The 18,715-nt window shown below is 35.7% G+C and overlaps 1 protein-coding gene across 13 annotated transcripts in view; it reads right to left on the bottom strand.

Annotated features, from left to right (window-relative positions):
* Nucleotides 1-18,715, bottom strand: part of WDFY3 (WD repeat and FYVE domain containing 3) — a 309,189-nt gene that overhangs the window by 91,213 nt on the left and 199,261 nt on the right. For all 13 annotated transcript variants that reach the window (XM_045392358.3, XM_045392361.3, XM_074039773.1 and 10 more), the window contains 8 exons: nucleotides 16,958-17,069; nucleotides 14,157-14,347; nucleotides 12,577-12,729; nucleotides 9,157-9,230; nucleotides 8,912-9,073; nucleotides 7,109-7,203; nucleotides 1,087-1,207; nucleotides 645-862 (listed from right to left, as the gene is read on the bottom strand). In XM_045392358.3, the coding sequence (XP_045248293.2) occupies nucleotides 645-862; nucleotides 1,087-1,207; nucleotides 7,109-7,203; nucleotides 8,912-9,073; nucleotides 9,157-9,230; nucleotides 12,577-12,729; nucleotides 14,157-14,347; nucleotides 16,958-17,069 (1,126 nt within the window). The remainder of the gene's footprint in view (nucleotides 1-644; nucleotides 863-1,086; nucleotides 1,208-7,108; nucleotides 7,204-8,911; nucleotides 9,074-9,156; nucleotides 9,231-12,576; nucleotides 12,730-14,156; nucleotides 14,348-16,957; nucleotides 17,070-18,715) is intronic.

The raw sequence follows: 18,715 nt of genomic DNA, 5'->3' as shown, positions 1-18,715 counted from the left end.
CCTTCAAATATATATTTTCCAAAGTAATATTACTAATATGAATGGAAACATATGAGTTCAAATAAATCTAGCATAGGAAACTGCAATTTTCTAACATTAGGTAAATGCTCAGTTATAGGGTGAAAATAGCTATGGTACTAGTGAGCTTACATCCTTGTGTGGCAATATAACATAAATGTTAAAAGCATAGACTTTGGAACTGAGTAAAATGAATTTGGTTTTCTAATCTGTAAAATAGATATGATAGTATTTGTACCTCACAGAGTGATGAAATGTTATTACCTGGCAAGTGTTTAGGAACTGGCAGACAGTAAGTACTCAAAATAAATATTTATTATTATTATTAATTTAGTTCTACTGATAATTTGCTAATTATTTACTTACAGATCAGTAAGGCCCATATTACAAAAAGATCCTGAGGAATTCCCTGAGTTTTCAAATCTTAGTGTCTTATCTGTCTTCAGTTTGATTTGCCACTTAAAAGGCCTAATTTGAAATCTTCTAAGATCTTCATTCTATCATTAATTAAAATTAATATCTCCTTAATGGTGATCAAACTGCAGAGGATAAGTTTACATAAAATTTAAAAATAAAACAAAACACACCAGCTCATTTCCAAGCAGCTTACTAGAAAAGTCTCATACCTAATACAGTTCCAATCTTATTAGTTAAGACAGAATCTGTCTGTTCAAGCCATCCTCCACCACTGAGTCCTTCTTTAAACTTGATGAGAATAGACTGATTACTTAGTAGGACAACAAGAATCCTCATGGCTGCTGTAACTGTGGTGGAATGTAAGTGTTCCTCCATAAACATCATGATCCAGTCAAAACCCAGTGTCTTCACCAGTTCTTCACAAGCTCTATTCAAAGACAGATGGATTTAAAAAACAAAAAACAAAATTACTTTCAGAAATTAGGATTTCCAATCAAAAAGGAAAAAGAAGACTGAGTTTCATTCTTGAGATACTATAAACTTCAGGGTTAAAAAAATCTATTTAAAGTCAATGGCAATTCCTTCTTTTGCCTAACATGAATTAACTAATAGTAGCAACTGGTATAATAACTTTTAAAAATATTTACTTACTGCAAATTAATGCTTGTCTTTTCTTTAGATGTATAAATTAGTTTTAGCAAGATATCCAGAAGTCTGTTCCTCAAAAGTATAAGATTAGCAGATACAAGACCTCCAAACTCCTCTTCAGTTCCTTAAATAAAAATAAATACATTAAATCTCCCTAGTAGATAAGCTAAAAGAAAATATACAACGTAGTTCTTGGAAAGTTTACTGAAAAATATATCTTTTAGAAAACATTTTCTCCAGGACTGCTTTTCACCAACATGGACAAGAAAAAGGGTCAGTTAAATATTTCTCTTCAGAACTCTGAAAATTGTTCATTTACATTTGACATTTCCTAAACTAGTGATAATAAGGCTGTGAGATCTTTTTTACGTTACATTAATATTCCCCTTGACTTCTCAATAGGGGGAAAGTCATCAAATGAGGACCATGTGAATAAAAATAATAATCACTACTGACTCTCAACCTCTCAAATCCTTAAATTTTAGTTTCTTTTTTGAAAGATACAGTTAAATCTACCAGATTTAAAAATTGAAACTAGAAAGCAAAGACTTATTCAGTAAATGTAATAACATAAAGAAAAGTTAGAATTAAATAGCACAGAAGAAAGGCAAAGGCACACAAACACATAAAAGAGAAATTAGAAAAGAGAGGAAGTAATGGAGCTCAGATGTTCTCAGATAGTACGGCAAGTACACAGAATTGGGCATCGACAACCCAGCATTCTAGGCCCAACTCTACTCCAGCAGAGCTATGTGTTACTGAGTCACAGACCTCACAGAGGCACACCTTTTAATGCACTTTGCAGATACTGCCTTTCTTATAAATTAAAGGATTGTGGCAACTATACATACAGAGAGTCCAATCAGGCCTTTTTTTTTCAAAAGCATGTGCTTACTTCATGTCTCTGTCTTATTTTGGTAATTCTTACAATGTTTCAAACTTTTTCATTATTATAATATCTGTTACAGTGATCTGTGATCTTTGATGTTACTATCATAATTGTTTACAAGTGCCACAAACTGTACTCTTATAACAGTTAACTTAATTTTAAAAAATGTGCTTTTGACAGCTTCGACTGGTCATTTCCCCGTCTCTCTCATTATTCTCAGGCTTCCCTATTCCCTGAGACATAATAGTATTGAAATTAGACTAATTAATAACCCTACAATGGCACCTAGATGTTCAAGTGAAAGGAAGAGTCACGTATCTCTCACTTTAAATCAAAAGCAAGAAATGATTAAGTTCAGAGAGGAAGGTATGTTGAAAGATGACACAAGCCCAAAGCTGGCCTCTTGTGCTAAAAAGTTAGCTAAGTTGTGAATACAAAAAAAATTCTTGAAGAAAACTGAAAGTGCTACTCCAATGAACACACGATGATCAAAAAAAAATAAATAAATAAAAAAATAAAAGTGAAACAGCCTATTGCTGATAGAAAGTTTTACTGGTCTAGATAGAAGACTAAATCATCTACAACAGTCCCTTAAGCTAAAACACACTCCTGAGCAAAGCCTGAACTCTCTTCAACTCTCTGAAGGCTGAGAAAGCTGAGAAAGCTGCAGAAGCAAAGTTGGGGGCCAGATGCACTGGCTCATGACTGCAACAAAACATTAGGGAGGCTGAGGTGAGAGAATTGCTTGAGTCCAGGAGTTTGAGACCAACCTGGGCAACACAGTTGGACCCCGTCTCTAAAAAAATGAAGAAATGAACTGGGCATGCTAGCACACACCTATAGTCCCAGGTACTCAAAAGGCTGATGTGTGAGGATCGCTGGAGCCCAGGAGGTCGAGGCTGCAGTTAGCCATGATTGTGCCACTGCACTCCAGCATGGGTGACAAAGTGAGACCCTGTCTCAAAAACAGACAAAAAGAAAAGCTGGAACTAGAAGAGGCTGGTTCATGAGGTTTAAGGAAAGAAGCCATCTCCCTAACAAATGTGAAAGATGAAGCAGCAAGTGCTGATATAGAAGTTGCAGCAAGTTATACAGAAGATCTAGTAAGATAATTAATGAACATGACTACACTAAACAGCAGATTTCTCCAACAGACTTCTCAACAGATTTTTTTCCAACAGCTGCCTATTGGAAGAAGATGCCACGTAGGACTTTCATAGCTAAAGGGGAGAAGTCAATGTCTGGCTTTAAAGCTCCAAAGAACAGAGCTGACTCTCTTGTTAGAGGCTAATGCAGCGGGTGACTTTAAGTGGAAGCCAATGCTCATTCATCATCTTGAAAATCCTTGGGCCCTAAGAATAAAGCTCAGTCTACTCTGCCTGTGCTCGCTAAATGAAATAAGAGAGTCTGGATGACAGCACATCTGCCTACAGTATGGTTTATCGAATATTTTAAGCCCACTGTTCAGACCTACTGCTCAGAAATAAAGGTTTCTTTCAAAATACTACCAGCTCATTGACAATGCACCTAGCTATCCAAGAGCTCTGATGGAGATGCACAAAAAAGTTAATGTTGCTTTCATGCCTGCTAATACAACATCCATTCTGCAGCCCATGAATCAAGCAGTAATTTTGACTTCAAATTAACTTCAAAGTTTTATTATTTAAGAAATACATTTCTTAAGGCTATAGCTGCCATAGACAGTGATTTACCTGATGGATCTGGGCAAAGTAAAGTAAATCTTTTGGATAAAATTCACCAATTTAGATGCCATTAAGAATATTCATGATTCATGGGAAGAGGTCAAAATATAAACATTAACAGGAGTTTGGAAGAAGTTGATTCCAACCCTTATGGATGACTTTGAGGGGTTCAAGACTTCAGTGGAAGAAGTAACTGCAGATGTGGTAGAAACAGCAAGAGAATTAGAATAAGATGTGAAGCCTAAAGATGTGACTGAATTACTGCAATCTCATGATATAACTTTAACAGATGAGGAGCTGCTTCTTACGGATGAGCAAAGAAAGTGATTTCTTGAGATGGAAATCTACTTCTGGTCAAAATGCTTTGAACATTGTTCAAATAACAACAAATGATTTACAATAGTACATAAACTTAATTGATATAGCAGTGACAGTTTTTGAAAGGATTGACTCCCATTTTTAAAGAAGTTCTACCATAGGTAAAATGCCATCAAACAGTACTGCATGCTACACAGAAAACTTTTGTGAAAGGAACAGTCCATTGTTATAACAAACTATATTGTCCTTTTCTGCTTATATTATTATTTTTAATTGACATATAATTGCATATATTCATGGGAAACAGTATGATATTTCAATACATGTGTACCATGTGTAATGACCAAAGCAGAATAATTAGCATATCCATCACCTGAAATTAGCATATCCATCACCTAAATAATTAGCATATCCATCATCTGTCTTATTTTAAGAAATTGCCACAGCCACCTCAACCTTCAGCAACCACCACCCTGGTCAATCAGCAGCCAACAATATCCAGACATCACCCTCCATCAGCAAAAATTACGATTTGCTGAAGGCTCAGATGATTCTTAGCATTTTTTAGCAATAAAAAACTTTTAAATTGAGTTATATACATTTTTTTAAGACACAATGCTACTGCACATATAGTAGACTACAGTATAGTGTAAACATAACTTTTACAGCACTGGGAAACCAAAAAATTTATGTGACTCATTTTATTGTGATGTTAGCTTCATTTGCAGTGGTGTGGAACTAAACCTGCAATATTTCTGAGGTATTCCTATACTTTCCTTCTTACTAGAACTAAGGTTCAGGCTAAAGTTTCAGGGTTATATACTTCTACTTGTTTGGGGCAATGTACCTTTAAACTGTCCTTTAAAATGCTAACTTAGTACCTTAATCATTATGGGTACTTCAAGCTACCAAAAAGAACCCAAGATCCTCCCTCTTCTAAGAAGACAGAGACTGGTAATTGCCTTATCAAAAGAATATCACAAAACTTACATTACTCTAAGAGCTACTTCCTTTAAATTTTTCTACAATAAAGTAATAATCTAGCCAGAAATTAAAAATTTTATCTTTTATGTCTCCTTTTCTTACTGCCAGTTTTCATTTTTTAGAACATTATATTATACTCAATAAAGTCTTCAGTGCATATCAAATAAATAATAAATGTCATATACTAATAAGACTAGCAATTTGCTTCTGACTTTATTATTTCAAATGACAATAAGCTGATGATAATATCAGTCTAATCAACTTGGCATATCGAAAGAAAAATTTACTAATTTATACATCCCTACTTCAATGTTTTATATGAAAGAAAAATTTACAACACTACTATGGTTACTGAATTCAATGGACAACAAATAAATATGGAAACCAGAGAAATATTTTTCCCACTTTTTTTTTGTCTGTTTTTGGAGACCAGAATCTCACTCTGTCACCCAAGTGCAGTGACACAATTACAGTTCACTACAGCCTCAACCTCCTCAGGCTCAAGTGATCCTCCTACTGCGGCCTTCTGAGTAGCTGGGTCTACAGATGCACGCCAACATGCCTGGTTAATTTTTGTATTTTTTGTAGAGACGGAGCTTTGCCATGTTGCCCAGGCTGGTCTTGAATTCCTAGACTCAAGCAATTTACCTGCTTCAGCCTCCCAAAGTGTTGGGATTACAGGTGTGAGCCACCACGTTCAGCCCACATATTTTGTATACTTGAAATAAATTCCTTACATATTTCAGCAATATTTAAAGTACTTTCACTACCTAACCATAATTAGTCAGCCTATATTAATTTAGAACTTAGAAATAATCTTTGTACTTGGTAGGAAAATGTAGTAGTTAAAAGCTTAGAATGCTGGTTTGGACTACCTGAGTTCCCATATAGTCAATGGTATGATATTGGATAAGTTTCTTTTACTTGTATCTTTTTGGGCTGCAGTTTCCTCCCCTGTATAATTGGAATAATAGTACCTATTTCATACAGTTATTACAAAATTATATAGAGCACTTAGTAAGTATTCAATAAGTGTTATTCATTGATCTGATCTTTATACTTCTCATCCACTGCTAATTTGCTTCATCAGAGAAATATCAACATCATTCTAAATGAATTGGCAGTAGGTAACAGTCAGGGGTCCTGAACCTGTCACTAACATACTGTGTGATTTACAGCAAGTCACTTAGTTTTTCAAATCTCTCCATCTCTCCTTTGAAAACTGTAATCACACCACTTTCTCTCACTCATGAAGCACAGGAGAGGCTGTGCTCGGGAAGGACAGACAACATGGAGAACCCCTTTGGGAGGAAGTGATACAACAACAGTTCCTCTCTACCCTCCAGGTGGATAGGGTGGTATGGATTTAAATGAAATAATCTATATGATATGATTTGGGAATAATGTAACAGGGTAATAATGTAAATAAGGCTGAACAAATATAAGATTCTGAGAATTTAATTCCAGAGGTCAACCTAAAAAAAGGTCCTTTCAATGCATTCCAAGCAACTCTCCTGTCCTAGCACATACAACAGGAAAAACATATGGGAACAGAGTGGGGAATATATATATACTAAATGAGGAAAGGTTTCCAAAATACGTGCTTGTCATGGACCCAGGAACTTACAACTTATGAAATTATTTTTATATTATACTTACATAAAATGATTCTAGTAAAATGTTTTTTTCTCAGTGACTACTAAATATTTAACAGGGAAGTGAAAATAACAGTAATATAGATATATGGATATAATTTAGTTTAACAAGTATCATGTTTCTGAAGAGATATACACACATTAAAAAAATCAAACAATGTTCAAATTACACAGGAAGAATTTGCTATTTAAAGAAACATTGCTATGAATACTCTATAAAAATAGGAAACATTTTATTTTTAAAGTGAAATTCACACCCTATTAAATTTTGTAGGTAATACTGTAATACTGCATATTGTATAGGCTTGATATAAGACAAATACATCAGAGAAAGGCCAAAAAATATAACGTAATGAGAAAAGTTATACATATATTATATATAATCACATATAATTCAGGTCTAATTTGGGCCAGAAGAAAAAAAGACGTAATATTTAGTTGACCACTATCTTCTCCAAGCTCCAGAATCAACTTACCAGTGTCAAGCTTCTCTTCATTATTTATTTCCATTACTACAAATTTCTCACAAACTGCAAAGGTTGGCAAAGTAGAAGAAATAAACTGGCCAAATCTTTAAACAAAAGAAAACAAGATTATGGATTTTCTTTTTCCTCTTCCCAAAACAACAAAGTACAAAGAAACAAAATACAAAGAAATAAAGCCAAAATAGGACTTCTTATCTTAACTAGCCTTTTAAGGACCATTAGGTGATAATATTTAGTTTGCTTCCTCTTGGACCATCCCAAGTAACATTACATAAAATAATGCTTTTAAAATATGGGGAAAATACAGTTCTTCAAAATATGAATTCTTTAATGCACTAACGTGCAAATGGTTTCAAAAACCAAACAACATGATCCATATTCGAATGTCCTAACATTAACTGGATGGATCCACTGTAGCCTAGTGGTTAAGAACTTGGGTTTACATATATGATCAAATTCCTGGAGTAGGGGGAACAGGAGAAGAAAAAACACCCTGGCCGTATCACACTCTAATTATGTGGGCTTTGTTTCTTCATTTATAAAGTAGGAAAAAAAACAAAAACTTTTACAGGTTTAGGTAATAATTTCAGCAAAGTGACCATTACAATGCTAGGAATACATTCTTGACATAATGATAATTATAATTCTCCAAAATAATTCTTAAGCTGAAGTTTAAATCTGCCACCAGGTTTTTTTGTTTGTTTGTTTGTTTGTTTGAGACGGAGTCTCACTCTTGTCGCCCAGGCTAGAGTGCAGTGGCGCCATCTTGGCTCACTGCAACCTCCGCCTCTCGGGTTCAAGTGATTCTCCTACCTCAGCCTCCCGAGTAGCTGGGATTACAGGTGCCCACGACCACACCTGGCTAATTGTTCATATTTTTAGTAGAGATGGGTTTTCACCATGTTGTTCAGGATGGTCTTGAACTTCTGACCTCATGATCTGCCCACCTCGGCCTCCCAAAGTGCTGGGATTATAGGCGTTTGCCACCACGCCTGCCCCACCAGGTTTAAAAATATGTTTTGAAGGCAAATTAACACAAAAGTGAGTGATTTACAAACTATACAGATTAGAGGTTAGTCTATGAGAATAACTGAATAAATGAGTGTGATTTTACCTGAGATACTTGGTAGATCACATGAACAGTAGTGACCAAGTCCAGTTTAAGCAATTCTCTACTTGAAAAATATTCAATTGTGCAGTTTGTTTTTCTTGTTTTCTTTCTATAATCCCCAAATTTTCCAAAATGGGGATTATCATGTGAACATAAGAACACTTCTACAGACATGCCATCAATATGCCTTAAACCACATTTTGCATTGTCTGCAAAATAATACTTATATCATATTAAAAAGTGTGGATATGCAACAGATTTAAAATACCATAATCTGTTTGAATGAAAGAGAATAAAAAATAGAGGTGGCACACCCACTATTTTGGAGTGTGTATGTATGCTTGTGCACATACACTTAAAAATTAGCAGGGCTTGGGAAATAGGATTGGGAACCAAGAATTCCTGGACTGAATACATTATATCCAGGCCAATTTCACTGGGCTAATTCCTATATCTTTTCTCACCAATATTCTATTATTCACTAGTGGCAACAATTAGCTTTGCTCCATCAAAGCAAGACATTGTCTCACTCATGTTTTCCATGCGTCATACATATTTTGAATAGTATTAACATTACAGGTGTTATTACACAGTCATAAAAACCAACTACATTCATCTCACCCCTCTTAACCTGATTGGTACTTTTAGTTAATAAAAAGACAAAGACAAAGAAGATTTCCTACCTGAGCAGATCATTGCTGTTGGGAAAACCTTGCAGTAAGAAGCTCAGCACATTACTAATAGCAGCAATAGTAGGCTGGGATAAAGACATGTCTCGAAGAGTCAGGAGCAGCTTTGGGATTAACTGGAATTCTCTCATTAATTTGGCATTCTTTGAAGCTTCACTATAAGAGAAAGAAGACTGTATACACTGTACTATCCCCTTTTCTATAGCTGAATAACTAACTACATGAGTATTAATTAATACCTGGACTCTGTGAGTAGTTCAATAAAGTGTTCAAATAAGGAAAGATGAAGTTCATATGGTGCATGGAGCCAGACCTATAAAAAATAAAAACAGTAGTATATTTAAGGTTAAAAAAAATGCCCAAATGCCAAACCAACAAACAATACAGCACATGGAACTTATTTCACTTTTATAATTATTATTTTATAAAGCTCTATAAAACCACTTATATAAATTGGCCAAAAAAATGACCAAAATGATGAAATTATCACACTTTTACAAAGCTATTACAAATATCCTCCATATGCTAAAGAGTGTAATGAAAAACATGAACATGATATGGAGCCAAATGAAAGACAACCAAAGCCCCCAAACAAACCTCTAGACATGACAAATAAAATAGTTAAAATGAAAAATATACTGGATGGCATTAATAGCAGATGAGATACTTCGGAAAAACAATTTAATAACCTTGAAAACATAACAATGGAAATTATTCAGAATGAAGCATAAGAAAAAAATACTAAAGAGAAATACCAGATTTAGTGTATGAGTGATTCGAGACAGTTTCAAGCAATCTAAGATACGTGTAATTGGTGTCCAGAAAAGGGAAGGGAGTGGCAGGAAAAATCATTGAAGAAATAATGGCTAAAAAATTCAAATGTGATAAAAATGACAAACTCACAAATCAATAAACCCAAGCAGAAGAAACATAAAGTGGACAAAGGGGACAATGAAATGAATGACATCTTTAACGTGTGAAAACAATAAAAACAGTCAACTAGAATTCTATTCCATGCAAAAATGTCCTTCGAAAAGGAAGAAAGAAATGGAAGACTTTTCCAGATGACGGAATTCACTGCCAATATTTCTGTAATACAGAAATGTTAAAAAAGTATCTCCAGGCAGAAAAATTACACAAGATGGAAATTTAGATTTACGCAATGGAATAAAAAAGCTATAAATACTATATATGTAGTCAAATAGAAAATAATTGTAAAATGTCTTTTGAAAAAAATTCATCATTTAAAGCAAAAATAATACAAACTATTGTAGGGATTATAAATATATAGAAGTAAATGTATACAACAATAGCATAAAAATGGAAAGGGAGAAATGAAAGTCTCTTATTGCAAAGTATTTATAAGGTATAATATTCTTTAAAGATAGACTGAACTTTTAGATGCACACAATAAATTCTAAAACAATCACAAAAAATTGTTTATGGCACTGCAATTATTTTCCTTATATTTGTCAAATGACTATTTTAAAAATTTGGTAAATTAGGTATTTATAGACTACTTGCGGTTTGGAGTAATTAGGGATGCTGTAAGAGGCCATAAAGTCAGCAATGTACTATAAAATAAAGCCAAAATTTATTAAGCAACTAAATTTCTGATGTTTGTATATTGAGTTTTAATCAGAAATCTGAGACTGAAGATAATCCTTGATTTAAATGTGTCAGTTACCAGGTGAAAACAAGGTTAGGCTGGGTTAGGTAGGTCTTCTTAGTGATCCCATAATCCTTTCTGTCTACCATCTCTGGGCTTTCACTAGTTTTAAATTATCTATTTCTTTGTCTTTTTCTTCTAATGGACTAAATGCCTTCAGTCGTGGACTCTTGCCTTTTCTTTTCACATCCTTTGTAACTAATACAGTGCTTGCCTCAAAAATATTCAGCAAGTGCTTTCTAAAAGAGTAAGAGGTTTGGATATCAGAACTTTGAATACTAGGCTGAGAAATGTGTACTTTATAGTGTAGAAAAGGAAAATCAGTGCAAGTCCTTGAATAAATGACAAGATTATGCCTTTGAAAGAATGAGGTCCCAAGGGTATGCAGGACAGCCTGAGCAAAGGGAAAAAAGAAGTGATAGTTATCCTAGTATGAATAGGAGAAGAATTGAGTATGGCTTGAATTAAGATATAGCAGTAGAAGCAGAAAAGGCAGACTATGGAATGTGAAAGTAGAACCTATATGACAATATCAGACTGTTTACAGACAGAGAAGAAGGAAGCTGATGTTTTCAATTTCAAGCCTTGGTGACTAGGCAAATGGTGGTGTTATTAACATAAACAGAGAAGTTAGAAGGAAGAACTAATTTGAGGAGGGATGCCAAGTTCAGTTAAGGTGCTGATGGGACACAAAAATGGAAGTGTTGAGCAAGAATTAGAAATAAGTCTGGAATTCAGATGCCAAGGTTAGAGATTTAGATTTGAGGATCAACTCCACAGAGATGAGACTGTCAACCTAGGTAGGAGTTTAAAGGAAGGAAAACAACAAACACAGGAAAATGTAAAAAAGTAAAGATGGACATCTTTACAAAAAATAATGAAAACATCACTGCAAGAAAATAATAGAAAAAAATAGAAAGATATAAGAACCAGGATATTAACACCTGAAAGCTAGCAAAAGAAGTATAACTTGAAAGAATATGAGGGAAACAGACAACAGCCAATGTTACTGAGAGTTGGGGATACTGAAAACTGAGTACAGACCATAGATTTTTATTTAGAGGGAAGCTTCTACTAAGCTTTGAAAATACAGTGTCAGTAAAGTACTTAGGGCACACTATTTGTGAGGGATTCAACAACTGACAAAACAGAGCTTACAGTAGTTGTGAGGAAGAACGGTTAGGGCCTAGACGTAAGAGTTCGCAAATACTAAGTGCTAGGCACTATTCTGGGTGGTAGGAACACAAAGACAAAGAAGATAAACACTATCTCTGCAATCATAAAGCCTACAGATCCTGCAGTTTCAAAGGGATATATTATATAAATTTAGTATATAGTACTAACATGCAAAGTGCTGTAAACAAGAAATTAAATGGAAAAAGGCTATGAGTGATTAAGTGCTGCCTTGAGAGAACAGAGTATAAGCTGTTACAGTAATAAGCCAGTAGAAATGAAAATGCCTTTGAAAGAATGAGGTCCCAAGGGTATGCAGGACAGCCTGAGCAAAGGGGAAAAAGAAGTGATAGTTATCCTAGTATGAATAGGAGAAAAATTGATTAGGGCTTGAGTTAGGATATAGCAGTAGAAGCAGAAAACGTAGACTATGAAATGCGAACATAAAATGAATGATATTTTACCATGCAGTTGTAACCAAAATTAGAGGTCTAGGTCCTATTTATCAAGAAAAAGTTTCTATCAGAATCGCCTGATGAAAATATGTTCGACTCACGTAATGCCACTGCCAGCAGCAAATTAGCTAGTTAGGGATATGCACCATACCATTTCACTTCTAAAATATTTGCAAAATGGAATATCCTTGGAGAAAAGGAACCCCAGCATTATTCTACTTTTTATCTTTTACTAAATGATATTAACATGAATGTCACAAAATTACAGGACTTTAAACACATTTTAGAGATAAAATAGTTTATAATCATATGGAGTAAGAAATGCATTCATTGATTATATATTATTATGCTTATATACATACTTCAAAATCACAAAGGAGGTCCTGGAAAGCAGTCGAATTTGGAATAATGGAGGTCTCATGTCCACTATCAACAGTTCCCACCAAAGAAAAAGTTAGATGGAGGATGTGGCTGTTAAGAAGGGAACGTTTCTTCTTAAGCAACATTGCCAGCAACTACAAGAAAGTAATACCACATGCCTGTTGATAAATCATCATGTATATTCTTTACACATACACCCCAAACCCCCCAACACATGCACAGAATCCTATGTAGATGATTTTCCGAGATTTCAAAGTTACCTTCTAAATTTTTATTATGGCAATATAACATTAGGTAAAATCTGAAAAACAAAGGGATCCTAACACCATTATTAAAATATCTACTTTTACATTTACCCTTTCAATTCTAATATAAATATGTAAATAATTACCAACATGTGCATAAAATTGTATGTGTAATGAAAACATCACAGTAAGAAAATAAAATTATATGCACATGATGGTAACTACTTAACTATACATTTTTTTCTGTATATAAACTTCTGCAATATAGTTTTCATAATTACAATTTTAAAAGGTTGAATGATAGTCTATGGAATGTTTAGAGTATAGTTAGTCATTCTCTCATTACTGGTATATGTAGATTGCTCTATTTTTTCATGATAAACAATGCTGCAATAATCATTTTGAAAGTTTTGTAAAAGAAAACACTTATTGAAATAGTATAATTAAATCTATACAACACAGTAAACAGTATATTCATTATCAATAAACTAATGGCTAAACTTGCAAAAGGCATTTGTACTTCATGTATGATAAGAGGTTTTAATCTTCTTTCAAATATTTGTTCCTCTTCTTATAAGTGATTTTTTGTCTAATTCTGGTACAGACTGTGGATACCTAAATGCTGCCCTTTTTTTTTTTTTTTTTTTAGGTCTTGCTCTGTCGCCCAGGCTGGAGTGCAATGGCGCAATCTTGGCTTACTGCAGCCTCCGCCTTCCGGGTGCAAGCAATTCTCCTGCTTCAGCCTCTGGAGTAGCTGGGATTACAGGCACATGCCACCACGCCTGGCTAATTTTTGTATTTTTAGTTTTCGGGAATAGCAATGGTACACTTATTATGTAGTGGCTTTCACATCTCCTGAGTAAGTAACAGAGACAAAAGATGGTAGGGTGTGAGGTGGAGGGGAGAGACAAGGAGACAGGGAGAGCCCTGAATCTTCTATGGATTTGGCAATCTTTTGAGAAAGGGGGAATAGGACCCCATTTCATTTCATTCCCATTTCCACAGAGAAAAACAACATTCAAACCAGCAAACCTTTGTTCTGAAAATATATTCAATGTATTAAAGCTATATTGAAATAATGTTGCCTAACTCAAGTGTTTAGTAAGATTTGATAAGATAGAAGAAAGAGGATAAAGCAAAATAAAGAAACAATACAACTTTCATTGAACATGTATCAGTTTTCATAAAACTACTGGCTCTTTAAGTTTACTTGGACAACATAATTCTTCCAGAGTTTGAAACAACATGAAAGATAATAAAAAGCAGGGTATTTTAGGTGCCAGGTGAAATGAAGGCAAAGTTTTACAGTTACAAACCTGGTAGCCCTTGATTCTTTCCATTTCTTTGCTGGCTAGTGGGTTACTCTTGACCACACAAACCAGGGCCTTGACTGCTGCATATAACCCTTCCACATCAGAGGCCATGGCCACCAAGCCCAGGATGGCTGCAGCTCCACCAATGTACTGCAAAGTAGTGGCAACAGGCTTAGGGACAAATGTTCTTACTCCTGATTAAAAGATAGTGAAAAATAATTAAGATAAATTCCCTACGTGAACAAGAACCGTATACATTATTTTGAAAAGTCTTTAATTAGTAAAGTTTTATTTAAAAAATATCTTCTGTCTATAATGCAAATTCTAGGGAAAGCATTAAAGGTAGGATTTGGGACAAGGCAATAAAGGCTGGCTGGTCACGGTGGCTCACACCTGTAATCCCAACACTTTGGGAGGCTGAGGTAAGTGGGTCACAAGGTCAGGAGTTTGAGACCAGCCTGACCAACATGGTGAAACCTCGTCTCTACTAAAAATACAAAAATTAGCCAGGCGTGGTGGCACGTGCCTGTAATCTCAGCTACACAGGAGGCCGAGGCAGGAGACTCACTTGAACCTAGGAGTTGGAGGTTGCAGTGAGCCGAGATCGCGCCACTGTACTCCAGCCTGGGCAACAGAGGGAGACTCCATCTAAAGTAATAATAATAATAAAAGAAAAAAGAAAAAAAGCTAATCTACATACTTTTAGAGAAGACTGGGTGTAGAGGAGTGAGCAGAGAAGAGCAGGGCTTTTCAGCAAGCACAAATGTTTCTACTGTGTAGCTTTGGGCTGTACTCAAAAGTGCAGTGGTCTTGAGAATGAATTTCTGAGTGAGAGTGCCTTAGTAGAGTCTGCTGGGGAATAACCTTGGGGACAGTAAAAATCACTTTAACTCTGTGAACTGGGGAACAGCTTGGAGAAGCCATCCGGGCGGGGATGATGTACTTCCTATAGATAAACCAAGCAAAGCACATTACTGACCATTACCCAAAGCTTCTCTTGGTTAAGTAATCTGAGTAACAGTACATCAGTGACTTTAGGAGAGTGTAAGTTTATAGAAACACAGTCCTGGAACTGTGTGTCAATTAAAAAAAATCACACCTACATTCCTAACATTTTAAAGAGGCATTATGTGAATGTCACTTGCCTGTTGACCAAGATAGAGATTTTAAAAAATAAAACTAACATGCATATTATATTTCTATGTGCTCTGCAGTATTCACAATACTTTCTTTCCTTCTTTCCCATTTTGTTTTTTAGACAGGGTCTTGTTGTCACCCAGGCTGGAGTGCAGTGGCTCAATCACAGCTCACTGCAGCCTCCTGGGCTCAAACAATCCTTCTGTCTAGGCCTCCCAATGTGCTGGGATTACATGGTGTGAGCCACCATGCCCAGCCCACAATACCTTCATATATTACAGTGCTGGATTTTGAAAACTAGCTCCTAAGGTAATTAGGGCCAGGATTACTAGTTTATAGATAAGAAAACTGAAGTTCATAGAGCATAACTGAATGGCATAATATCACACAGTGGCACAACAGGAGCTGGAACCTAAGTCTCTGAACTCTTTATTTACTGCTCACTGCTCTTTCCACTATACCACAGGTCTGCTATACTTCTGAAAAGGACATACCACAGTGCTTAATAAGCATTTTTTGAATAAAAGAACACTACCATGTGCTTTAAAGAAAATTTTCTTCAATGCGATATTACCAAAAAAGAAAAACAAAGATTTATGCAATTCACTGGCACAATAAAAATTGCCAATGACTGATAAACATGTTGGATTCTGTCCAGCACAACACTAACTTTTTATTAATCTAAAAAGGAACCAGTATTATATACTGATTTGCACATTAAAAGGCACAATCACTGGTTCTGAATTTTGAATGACCTGATTGGTTTATGTCTCAAGATCCTATCTAACCAAAAAACAAAAACAAAAACAAAAACGTTTTAAGCAGACATGTACAAGGCTCTGTACTACTCTCAACTTTCATTATAGCTTGAGTCATAGTGTTTATCTCAGAATCACTTAGTTCTAGCTCATTTCTAAATTAACAAAACTCATGAGCTATATACCAAATCATGAAACAATCAGTAATAGTTCTGAATTTTGATACCTGTTGCTAAATGTAATTTGAAATTTACCTAAAAATTACATGAAATTATATAGTCAGTGCTGATCATCACTGACAAGAGGGAAACAGTGGGTTTTTTTTTTTTTAACTTTAAGTTCTGGGATACATGCACAGAACGTGCAGGTTTGCTACATAGGTAAACATGTGCCATGGTGGTTTGCTGCGCCTATCAACCTGTCACCTAGGTATTAAGCCTCACATGCGTTAGGTATTTGTACTGATGCTCTCCCTCCCCTCGACCCACTTCCCCTGACAGGTCCTGGTATGTGATGTTCCCCTCCCTGTGTCCATGTGTTCTCACTGTTCAGCTCCCACCTATGAGTGAGAATATGCGACATTTGGTTCTCTGTTCTTGTGTTAGTTTGCTGAGGATGATGATTTCCAGCTTCATCCATGTCCCTGCAAAGGACATAATCTCATTCTTTTTTATGGCTGTACAGTATTCCATGGTGGATATGTAAAAGTTAGTGGGATTTTATGAAAGGTTATTAATTTTAAGTTGACTGGAATTTGAGATTGTTATATTTAATCTCTGAATACTGCACGTACACTATAGGTCAGTGCTATACAATATGAAATTAAATACTGCCCCTCAAGTGAGGAAAGTGAATGCAAACTTGATGGCAAACAAAGAAGTCTGAAAAAACAAAGACAAGTCCACTCACCCAAGTATCCAATCAGAGCGGCCCCAATTGTCCGTGCAGATCCATTAAGATGTCCTGCTGAATTGTGTATCAACTTCACAGGAGTGGCATTCTCATGTGAGGAAATGCCTAACTGAAAAATAGGAAAGGAAAATAATGTAATTATATAAGAACAGTTTCAATGTTTTGATTGGGAAAAAAACCAAACACACGAATGGTAACACATCTTTTCTTTCCTCCCTTATCAGAATACTGAAAAATGGCATTTAGGTCCAGCCTGATGGCTCATCCCTATAATCCTAACACTTTGTAAGATAGAGGCAAGGGAATTGCTCGAGTCCAGGAGTTTGAGACCAGCCTGGGCAACATGGTGAGACCCCCATCTCTACTAAAATGCAAAAAATTAGCCAGGCCTGGTGGTGCATTACTCAGGAGGCAGAGGTAGGAGAAACACTTGAGCCTGGGAGGTCAAGGATGCAGTCAACGGAGATCGCGCCACTGGCACTCCACACTCCAGTCTGGGTGAGTTTATTTTTGGAAATGTACAAACACTTCCAAAGTGTGGAAACTCATAGGAGTTAAGTTAAACACAATTTACTGAGATAAAGATGGCGAGAGGATTTTGAGACACAGCTTCAGGGGTCTTTCTGAATGAAGTTCTTTGGTAGTTTAAAGGTTGTTATCACTAACTTCCTCACAGTATTTCAGATCAGTGAACATATGAGCTTTATTCCATATCCAAGTAAACGTAAGTTATCCAAGAGTTTATAGATAAAATTGCCTACATAAAGGAATCTTACATTTTAATACATTCACACATAACACAAGATCTATTTTCAAGTCAAATATAACTTTAATTCTGTTGTTCACTATAGAGTTATGTACAGTTTATGTTCCTTAGATATGTATATGTGTCAACATATGTATATATGTATACACACACACACACACACACACAGACACACACACGAAGCTCTCTATAAGAGCTGTCAATACTTACAGTTCCTGGTCTCTTGATTTCCTTCCCCTTGGACTTTGCCTTCGGTAATCAGCCAAAATGGCTTGTCACACTCACTGACTCAGAGTCACTCCTCACTTCTCATCTTACTGTGACCACTTAAGACATTTCCACAATGAATCCTTGATCTTACAACATTAGGCCCTCCTGGTTTTTCTCCCTTCTCACTGATTGCTACTTCTCAGTCTTTTCTGGTTCTTCTTGATGTCCCCAACTCCGTAACACTGGAATGTCCCAGGTTTCAGTCTTTAAAACTTTCCATTTCCCTATCTACGTCTATGCTTTGGTGAATACATGTAGACTCATGGCTTTAAACACCACCTGTATAAATGTACTCCAGATTCATATTTTCAATGGCCTTGAAATCTCTACTGTGATGTCTAATACACTTCTCAAACTTCTAAAACAGAATTCTTAATATTCCTCCCAACTCTACTCTTTTTGTAGTTTTCACCAAATCATAAAACTTGACTCCATTTTCCCAGCTGTTCAAGCAAAAAACCTGGACTCCTTAACTCTCTCACCTTTCACACTCATTCCACATTCTATCACCCAAAACTGCTAGGTCTACTTTTAAAATATACCTTGAGCCTTGTGGGGTGGCTCACACCTGTAATCCCAGCACTCTGCGAGGCTGAGGCAGGCGGATCACCTGAAGTTAGGAGTCCAAGACCAGCCTGGCCAACATGGTGAAACCCTGTCTCTAATAAAAATACAAAAATCAGCTGGGTGTGGCATGCCTATAATCCCAGCTACTCAGG

This window comes from Macaca fascicularis, chromosome 5 (assembly GCF_037993035.2).
Source record: "Macaca fascicularis isolate 582-1 chromosome 5, T2T-MFA8v1.1".
Classification (NCBI taxonomy): Eukaryota; Metazoa; Chordata; class Mammalia; order Primates; family Cercopithecidae; genus Macaca; species Macaca fascicularis.
This window is presented reverse-complemented; position numbering and strand designations above follow the sequence as displayed.